Source organism: Marmota marmota, unplaced genomic scaffold, assembly GCF_001458135.2.
Source record: "Marmota marmota marmota unplaced genomic scaffold, marMar, whole genome shotgun sequence".
Lineage (NCBI taxonomy): Eukaryota > Metazoa > Chordata > Mammalia > Rodentia > Sciuridae > Marmota > Marmota marmota.
In genome coordinates, this window is record NW_026000140.1 from 745,122 (window position 1) to 756,134 (window position 11,013).

Sequence of the window (11,013 nt, forward strand, 5' to 3'; positions counted from 1 at the left end):
ATGTGTATAAGAGACAGCCCCTCCCCTCCCCTCCCCTCTTCTCTCTCTACCCCCTCTACTGTCATTCATTTGGGAGGACCAACTTTGCAAGCAATTTGCTCTCTTCCCTGTTTTTTTTTTTCCTTAAAAACTTTGCTAAATATCTGTAAGTTGCAGGTTAGACTTTTTATTTTTGTCTCATCTCATATTATGTCACTCTAACTTTCTTGGAAAGAAAAGAACCTTATCATTTACTTTTAACTACTAGATTTGTGAAGCAAATATACTCTATTAAAATTAACTAGCTATTCCTTCAGTGAATTGGGGCCACATCTTTCATGTTTCAGACATCTTTGATTATTATGTTGGTAAGATAATTTCTCAATAAAGCTGCCAATCAAACTTCCATTTTCTTTTTTTTTATTTTTAATTTTTTATTGTGGGTTGTTCAAAACATTACAAATTTCTTGACATATCATATTCCACACTTTGATTCAAGTGGGTTATAATTCAATGTTGGCTAATGGGTATAAGCCCACTAAAGCACTGTTTCTCAAAATATGCTTTTTGGAATATTGCACTCACAGATGGCTCTCAAATATTCATCCTCAAAGTATTTCTTTGGAAGAATTGCAGTCTACATAAATATAGTAACATTTTGGAAAATACCTTAAAGAATCATTTAAGTAAAAGAGTCATTTAAGTTTCCCAAACTAAATGACCATAGAATAATTCCCACATCATCTAAACAGTTGATAAAATTAGTGTATCCCTGAACTACATTATTTTATAATGTGTCTATAGAGATACTAGGTATCACTTCATGTAGAATTTTTATAAAATAATTGAAAGAGGTCTTCATGGGAAAAGAAAAATATAGTTATACTGTTTGGTTAGTACCCTGATGGAAGAACCCACATGTCCTCCATATCATCTTCCAGAGTTTATTCATTAAAAAACTGAATAGTCACCCCCACAGTAGCTACAAACAACATAACAGACCATCAGAGATACCAAAAACCCACATATGCTCAAAACTCTTATATAAAAATGATATAGCATTTGCACATAACCTATGCACACCCTTCCATATACATTAAAGCATCGAAAGATTACTTATAATATCTTATACAATATAAATACTATGTAAACAGTTGTCACACTATAATGTTTACAGAATAATGATGGGGGGGAAAGTCTGCACATATTCAGAACAGCCAGCCATCACAGGCCTAATTTGCAGTAAATGAAGGAGATGGTGAGATGATCTAATAACAAGAACTGGAGAGGGACTGAGAATCTGTGTAACCCCTTCACATTGATTCAGTGTAGTGCTAAGAAGTAGGCAAGTTCAAGTTTTGCTCTTTGAAACTTTCTGAAGTCTTTTTTCCCAGATATTTTTATTTGAAGCTTGGTTGAGTCCATAAATGCTGAACTAAAAGATACAAAAGGTCTCTTAAATTGGTTTTGTGTCAGTCATGGTGCTAAAATCTGAAGATTTGGACAAAAAGATTTATTTTTCCCCTTTAATAGTCTGACAGTCTAACAGGGATATGTATATAATTTCATGTATATAATTTGTATATATGTATATAAAATGTATATAATTTCAGTAAGTGTAATAAGTGTTCCAATAAATTATTTGCAGAGTAATTTCAAAACAGAAAGAAAAGGCAGCAGAGGGGAAACTAGCTCTGCCTGCCTAAATTAGAAAATTATGCTCGGATGATTTTGAACTGAACTTTACTGACAGGTTGACAAGCAATATATATTTACTTAATAAATAAACTCTGTTTTCAATAGACTATTTGTTTTGGGGTGCTGAGTACTGAATCCAGGGTCCCAGACAAGCTAGAAAAGTTCTTAACCACTTAGCTACACCTCCAGCCATCAATAGTTTTTAATGACTTTTAACTTCATTGGACAAAGTTTTTAAAAAGAGTTAAAGATGGGAATAAAATACTTTAGACACTATTTCTAATAAATGGATAAAGTTCTCTTAACCTTAGAAATAGTCTCCATTATGAGAAGTAAAAGGGAAGGAATTCAATCTCTTTCTTTTGCTTGGTAAGTAACATTTCTATTAATTTTTCATACAGATATAGAGATCAAATACCACCTGATGAGTGATTTCAGCTACTAACTATATCCAGAGGTGGTATTTCTCTAGAATTCTATGTTAATTCAATCATGACCAGGCCAAGTTGAAACTTCTAGCCAAATATATTGGGTCAAACAAGACAGCTGGAGGCAACTAACAGCAATTAGAACAGGGTGAAGAGCAAGGCATTGACATAATTGTCCTGTTCTCCATTAGCTTAAGACAGTTTCTAGATCCCCTTCATAATGCAAGACTTTAGTTTGGAAATAAAATAAGAGCAGAGGGGCACACTGAATTCTAGTTGAAGTCACTTTGGATGGGAGTTCAGCTGAAGTTCAGCTTCCCCAAAAGCCAAGGGGAGATCAGTTCTAATACTCTCAGAGAAAAATTGATTCCAGAAAACTTCATCTCTTAACCACAAACACTAGTAAATCTATAAAGTAAATTAGAATTCCTGGGGAAATAGCTAATATGCCTGCCCCCCAGTAGAAGCTCTTTTTTATCGGGTTCTAGCTTCATCCAGAAAAAAGAACTGATTCAAAAACGTTCATCTTGCACAAAAAATATACAGGTAATTGTTAACTATGTAGCTTTTCAGGGACATTCCTCCCCTAAAAATTCTGACTCAACAGTGTGGGCTAAGGCAGGAATTTGTTCAAACAATATTTTAGTGTCCAGTATGCACCACACATATTCTAATGGTTTGGAAAACTTAGTTTCTATTATAAGAAGAAAGAAAACTAAGTAAATATATATTAGCAAAAAGTTCATATTGTGATATGAAGAAAATAAAAGATAAAATAAGGGAATGACAAATGAGAAGTGACTATTTTAAGAGTGCCAAAGAAAGCTACTCTAAAAAGGAAAGATTTGACCTGAAACCTAAATAATGAAAAGGACATTAATGAGAAGAACTAGTGCAAGAACATTCCAGGAACTGAGTAGAAATAGGAAGTTCCTGGTTCAGGAAAGAGTTTGGCACATTCAAGGAAAAGAAAGGTCATCAAAGCTGGCAAATAGTGAAAGAAAAAAGCAGCTCAAGATTAGGTAAGAAGGATCAAGATAAAATCACAAAAGAAATTTATAGTCCCTGGTAAGGAGTTCGGAATATATTCCAAGTCCTATAGGAAGGCATTGAAAGATTTTAAGCAAAAAAACAATCATATCATATATATGTTCAAAAAAGAAAATTTTTATAAATGTGTGAAGAATTATTGTAAAGTGATTAAGAGTAAAAATAGACCAAAAAGGGAAGTACTGGGTTGATCCAGGTGTGAGACACCAGTGGTTGGAACTAGGGTAATAAAAAGGCAAGATTAGAAAACAGTGGCAAATTCATGGTTTATAAGGCTTATAATTCTTCTAATGGATTATTGGGGGAAAGAGACAAAAGTCTAGTCAAGGGATTTTCTACTGAGCCATTAGAAATATCATAGCACTATTAAGAAAGCAGAAAAGAAACTAGTAGAAGACTAGTTTAGGAATGGAATGTGTTTGGAAATTAAAGATTTTATTTTGTTCATGATAAGTTCAGAGTATCTATTTTACATACCAATGGAGACGTTAAAGTAGCTGTTAGAGACCTGGACCTGAAGTTCTTTTGAAGTAGACAGCAAGCTGATGGTATTTAAGTCAATAGGAATGGAGTAATTCACAGAACAAATAATGAAGATTAAGGAAGAAAAAAGTAGAGGGATGATGGACTTAGAAAGAATCCTTGAAAGTTTTCTCAACTCAGAGTCTGAGAAAAATAAAATGAACTAAAAGAGGAGTTAAGAGCCACTAGTGATTTGTGAAGGAAACTTTGCAAGCCATGAAGACTAACCACCATGCCAAAAGCTGCTAGAAGATTAAAAGGAGGATATAAGCCTTAACTCTAAAGTGGGCTACATGAAGATCTTCATTGACTTGGCTGTCAATTTTGATTGATGTTGAAGGAATGAAAGACCTATTGGAATAAATATAGGGCAGAGTTAAGACAGTCTTCAGACCATCTTGGATAATGTATATGTAAATTGAATTTTTTTCTTGTTTATCCCTTGCCTTTTATTTGTGTCTTTATAATGGCTCCATAAGTCCTGGGACCCTAAAAATTAGTAACGCCTGAAGTTAGGAGTACACTGACGCTAAAGTCATAATGATATGCTAGGATCCAGAAGCCATCTATGTCTTCTTCCAGCCTCAAAACAGTCACCTCTGTAAGTGTTCAGGAGAAAGCACTATCTCTTTAAATGTTCTCTGCAAGCAGAGATTGTGGCCATTATATTCCCCAAAATATCTTATTTACAATAAGAACTGTATATTGTGTATATTGCTGATTTAAGGGAATCAGCTACAGAAGAGCAAAATTTTGATATTTTATTTTGCTATATTGCTCACAACATTTTTAGAGACTTACACTATTTTTCCATGACTCATATATAGCAAAGATTTCTGAAGTATATGGATTTCTATGAGTTTCTGCCAATGTTCTGATGACTTACCAATTAAACACAGAAAACTATATTAGCTATTTATATTGCAACTACTGCTTCAAACATCTCACTTTAAGAACACAATAGAGTGTTGAGATCATCCTGGTACTGAGGTGGCAGAGAAATAAAATGAAACAAAAAATAAAACTACATGGATATGAATATCTTTAAAAGAAGGGAAAATAGATTATACATCACTAGTTATCAGGATTATAAACACTAATTATCAGGACCTAAACAAAAAGGAAGCCCTGCTAGTTCTCTTCCCATAATCCAAAGATTTTGGGGGAGCAGGCTTTGCATCCTAAAAGGAATATGTCACAAGACCAAGACTGGTGATTTTTGTTTTCAAAAATCCTTAGTATTGGAGTCTTGTTCTGGGAGATGTAAAAGATGGGAGTTCTTATCCTTTTTTAAATTTTCTTTATAAAACACTAGAACATTTGGGTAGCTCCATTTTGGAGTTTACTTAGTTCATCTCAAAACTCAAGCTTTGTTCACTCGAAACTTTATTTAGTGCTTGTGGATTACCTTAGATCAAAATGTACAAAGAATGTCTAATGTCATTAGTATTCATGTAAATATTTGACAATGAACATTGCAAGAACAGGGATGTTTGCTTGCTTTGCTAACTTATCCCTAATGCCTCAAACATTACTTGAAATAATATATGTTTTGCAAAGTTTTGCAAAGACCCTACAAAAGCCAGATTGGTGTTGGAGGTGGATGGCTAATCCTGCTGTAGAAATGCTTTTTCTCTTAGTTGTGGGGGAAGGATTCCTACATTTCCAGGTGTTCTTGAAATACATGTTTCTACTAAAGCAGCATTATTAAAGTTTTAATATCTTTGGAACTTGGAAATTTGATAATTAAACACTAAGCTTAAAATTATTCCTAAATCAATCACTGAGAAATCATATATAGAATAGAATACCTTTACAATTTGTGAACTGATCATACTAAGTCTTCCAACTCTCACTTGACCAGGAAAACAGGGTAACTAAACAGCTGAGATGATGGCTGGTCTTGCTACTTTCACAGTATGTTTAGTGATTTCAAAACTTTACTATCTCTCCCCAAAGGGCGAAAAACAACTTTCTGAGAAACAGAAAGTCTCAACTTACTCTGAACAAGCTGAAAAAGTATTCTAGGATTCAGAACAATGTTCTCAATTTTCTAAGCCAGAATCAGTTCCAAGAAATAGAGAGGAACCCAGAAATATCTACAATGATGATAATATTTCTTACTTATATTCTGGCAGTTCTACATCAATTCCTGTAAACACCTCAGTCTGCTAATGTCTTCACAGCCAAAGTAAAATCATAGCTAAAATTACTTCCAGAAAAAAAGAAAATACTCTTTCCTAAATTTTTATGAAGACTACTTGTTTAGCTACATTTTACCAAACCATTCAACCTATCAGCAGCTTTGTGATCTGTACTACAAATCAGAAGTTGTCCTAAAAATTGAACAATTATCCCCAATTCAATAAGTTAATACTGTACATCCTAAATGGTTCACATACATTACTGAAATTTAAATATTAAAAAAAATTTATTATAAGAGGTTAACCAATTAGGATGTATTAAATGCTTATACCATAATCATACTGAAGAATAGATGTCATAGTTCAAATGCAAATGACGCTCCCACTTTATATTAAGACTTCATATACAGATTTAATTTGTAAAAATTGTACTCTTTGGCATGAAAGAGACGTCAGTTTTCTAATTTTTAAAAAACAATAGTAATAATTCTGAAAGGAAAAATACAAACCATAGCCCATACTAAATGTAGGGTCACTTGAAATTCAGTTTCTTTAACTTAAAAAAGAAAAAAGAAATTAAAATATGAAAGTTTGTGGCTAGCTGTTTTCATTTTAACAATAGCTTTAAATTTAATTAGGCAAGATTAGTTAATAATACAATTAGTACTTTAAACAATTCTATATTTTATAAAGGATAAGATTATTTAATAAGATATGAATAGTCTTTTTTTTTAAGCTTTGTGACTGACAACTCTATTTCCCCCTCTGCATTTCATTAGCTAAGATTGACCTAAAGATGACCCTGCTGTCATCAGATCTTCCCGTTTTGTCATCATCTCATTGGGTAGAAAGTAGGAGGGAAATAGAATGGACTCAAGGTACTAATACCCTATAATTAGTCTTCGGTTATTTATCTTGGGTCTTCTCTACAACTAAGAAGCCAAGGAAGACCTTACTGCCAAGCAACACCTGACAGAAACAAGCAAAGGTAATTGTTCTAAACAGCTCAGAGTGATTCTCCACAGTAGTTAGTTGGGTCATCACCGAGTTATTTTTGAATGACATTTTCTTCCTTTTAGCCTTTATTGCTATGTTTAAATGTGTCCAAGCATTACTTCAACATTAATTTCTAACATAAACCCTCGATTTTTATGGTGTTATGATTAAATTAATTTTAACTTTACTTTGGCTCAAGGTTTGATACTGGCTAAATTAGAGAAGACATCATGAATTCTAAATAAGAACATGCTTGAGACAATAAACCTATTGCTACAAACAGAGAGAGTCAACTCAGGAAGATGGACCTCTGATAATAATCCTCATTGATCCACTAATTACCTTTGAATTTTGTTTCTACCCAAAAGTCATAATTTTGTTATAGTATAATTATGTTTTAAAGTTATGTGTTTCATGTGCTCATGGAAGTTGAATAATTCTATAATTCCACAAACTATATCTTCTTTCCAAGCTATGAGGGCAAGTTCAAGTACTTGCTGGTTCAAGTACCTAAAATGTAAAGCATATTATCTCTGATTTCTATTTATGCTAAAAAGGGAGGAACTATTATCATTTTATAGAATGTTCTCTTTTGTATGTGTGGTATTTTATGTGAATTGAGAAGTTGTCTATGATTTTCGAGAGAAAGATTATTTTTTAGTCAATAATTTTCAAAGGCAAATAGAATCTGATCCGATTCCTTTTCTCTACCTGGGGCTTTAATTCTGTGACTTTTCTAAGGCTCACTTTGCAGTGACTCAAGTTTATTTAAGTATGGCAATAACAATAGTTGCAGCAAATGTACTTAATATTTACTTCACAAATATAATGTGAACCTAAAAGTTTAGATGTCACATTACTGTCTAAAAGACAATTTATTAAAATTAAGAAGCAAATGTGACACTGTATCCTTTAAAAAATTTTTATTTGTTCTAATTAATTATACATGAATACAGAATGCATTTTTACATATCATACATAAATGGAGTGTAACTTCTCGTTTTTTTGTTTGTCCACGATGTAGAATTATACCAGTCCTGTAATCATATACACACATAGGGTAATAAGGTCTGATTCATTCCACTGTCCTTCCCACCCTCATACTCCCTTCCCTCCCTTCCCTCTCCTGTCTCTAATCCTAATTACCTCTATTCTTTCCTAGCTCTCCCCCCTTATTGTGAATAAGCATCAGCATATCATAAAAAAAAAAAATACAGGCCCTTGGTTCTTTGGGATTGGCTTATTTCACTTAGCATGATATTCTCCCCCTCTACCCATTTGCCAGTTAATGTCATAATTTCATTCTTCTTTAAGGCTGAGTAATATTCAGTTATATATATATATCACATTTTCTTTACCCATTTATCTGTTGAAGGGCACCCAGGTTGGTTCCATAGTTTTGCTATTGTGAAATGAGCTGCTGTAAACATTGATGTGGATGCATCACTATAGTATGCTGCTTTTAAGTCCTTTGAGTATAACTGGATCCTCTTTTATTTAAAATAAATAAACAAATAAGCTATTTTATTTCCTTAAACATTTCAGTCAGTCACTGAAGTTGTCCTATCTATACTTATTAAAACAGTGAAGTTAATCATATTACTTAGGTTTACTAGAGAAGTAGATTTAGATTATGATGAGTGCATTTTCACATCTTCCCACTCCTCTTCCATCCTATGTACTTTATGTACATTGATCATAGATCACCAAATTTTAGAAATCACTCAGATCAAACTCTTATGTTACAGGTAAGTAATGCAAAGTCTGGGAAAGGGAAATGAATTGACTGTGGTTACACAAGTAAGGATGAGACCTGGACTAGAATTCAGTCATCCGAAGGAGTGTATAGTCTTATTAGTGTCTAGTCCAAAAACAAATGTTTTCCGTTGTTTACTAAGTAGTGCCTCACGCTTTAACCAGCGTTTAAGATCTCTACTTTTTCTGCTCTAAACTTTCTTCCCAACTTTGTCTTTCCCTTATCCTATAACACTTCAATCAAAATGTCCATGGATATTTTCAAGGATTTCTCCTTTACCTGAAGTGTGTTCTTCCCCATTAAACTCCCCATAGGCAAGTTTCATCTATATGTCATCTACACAAAGACTTTGCTGCTTCTCTCAACTGAAACTTTCTATCAGGAGAAACTGTCTTTGTGGCATTTTATGTGTCAGCTCTCATCCCTAAAGAGAATGTTATTTTTTAGCAACATTTATATCAGTTTCACCTTGATAATCTCAACATTCTGCATAGGACTTCATTCTTATTAGGTTATCAGAATACACTAAATGAACAGATGACTGAACTTGTAATAATGCTTTTATTAATATTATCAAAATTAAATTCAAAATTTTTTCCTCTAAGTTTAGAGTTTCTAATACTCTTAATAAAATAGAATTTCCACTTTGGCTAAATCTACCTACAAAATCAGGCTCTTTTTTACTTAAAGCAAAGCAAAGCAAACATTATATCAAATCATTTCTAAATTGCTAGTAATAGATTCTTTTAATATTTTATTTTTTAGGTGCAATAATGAAAGGTTTTCTTCTGATTGTGAATGTTGTGGTACTAACCCTACCTCTCTTGGTGAGTTAATTTCATTTAACCAAGAATATTTTATTTGAGGGTTAAATTTCTAAATACACTTATGCCCCATAGAATAAAATATCTCCATGCTAGATATTTTAATATTTATTTCTATTATAAAAGTAATGTTCTAGATATCCATTTAGTTACCATAGTTTAAAAATCCCACTTAATCATGTATAAAAAAGGCTTTCAAATTTTTATGCTATAAAAATATATATTCTGGGGAAAATAATACTGAAAATATTTTAAAATTATAAAATGCTCTAAAGACAATTTATAAAGAACAAATACAGAAATAGAGTCATAAATCTTCAATTGTTCTAATTAAATTCCTACTTCTCCCAGACTACATTCTCCTTAGGTACTAAATCCTTAAATATCAGAGGTTTGGCTAAGCTTCTTCACTAAGACCTTGACACTCTGTCTCTAGCATTCAAATCATTATCTTATCTTGAGTTATACTCCACTCATGATGTCAACTAGCAGGCTCCTTCCCAAGGACGCAGGACCATAAACAGTTCTAAGGTTGGCCAATGCCATTTTGAACTGCATGATATGTTTAACAGTAGGCCAAAAAAAAAGGTTCTGCTTCTCTTTTGATATTTTAAAATTGTTTTTATTGTTGCTTTGGCTATTGCTCTGTTTTATTTTTCATGTTCATTAAGGAATTTCAAACACTATATTTGCCAACAGCAAGAACAAGGAAGGAAGCATAGCTAATAGTATAGCTGCTCAGTTAAGATTGTAACAATTTTGGAGTTCTTCCTTCATTTATTACTAAATTTAGGCTTGCTTTAAGTTAAGCTCTTTTAAATAAATTTGTTATGTAAATTTTTTTTTTCAATACTAAAGAATGAACCCAGAGGCACTTAAATACTGAGCAGATTCTCAGCTCTTTTTATTTTTATGTTTTTATTGTTTATTTTTTGGCACCAGGGATTGAACTCAGGGGCCCACAGCCACTGAGTCACATCCTCATCCCTATTTTGTGTTTTGTTTTTGTTTTTTCTTAAGAGACAGGGTCTCACTGAGTTGCTTAGCCCATCGCTATTGCTGAGGCTGGCTTGCAACCCTCCTGTCTCAGCCTCCCAAACCGCTGGGATTACAGGCATGCACCACTGCACCTGGCTTTATTTTTTCATTTCTAGGCAGGGCCTTACTAAGTTGCTTAAGGCCTGGCTTAGTTGCTGAGTTTGGCCTTGACCTTACTCCAGTCTCAGCTTCCCAAATTGCAGTTGTGCACCACCATGACCAGCTGTTATATAAATTCTTTTAGTTGTGTGTGGGGAGTGTTCCAGGGATTGAACTCATGGGCACTTGACCACTGAGTCACATCCCCAACCCTCTTTTGTATTTTATTTAGAGATAGGGTTTCACTGAGTTACTTAGCACCTCACTTTTGCTGAGGCTGTCTCTGAACTCTCAATCCTCCTGCCTCAGCCTCCAGTGCCACTGAGATTACAGGCATGTGCCATGGCCAGGCTCCGTTAGGCAAATTCCTGGAGTCAAAACTACTCTTAAAATTTTTGAATTACTGTGACTTCCACATTTTTTATTATTCCTTTAAATTATGTTTTATAGTTACTTGCATATTAACTAAGAACAGAGTA

General features: G+C 33.3%; 1 protein-coding gene across 1 annotated transcript in view; it reads left to right on the forward strand.

The window, feature by feature from the left end:
• The first annotated feature begins 8,556 nt into the window (after positions 1 to 8,556).
• Csn3 (casein kappa) overlaps positions 8,557 to 11,013 on the forward strand; it is a 5,670-nt gene continuing 3,213 nt past the window's right edge. Inside the window, exon 1 of the mRNA XM_048785743.1 lies at positions 8,557 to 8,565. Within this exon, the coding sequence (XP_048641700.1) occupies positions 8,557 to 8,565 (9 nt within the window). The remainder of the gene's footprint in view (positions 8,566 to 11,013) is intronic.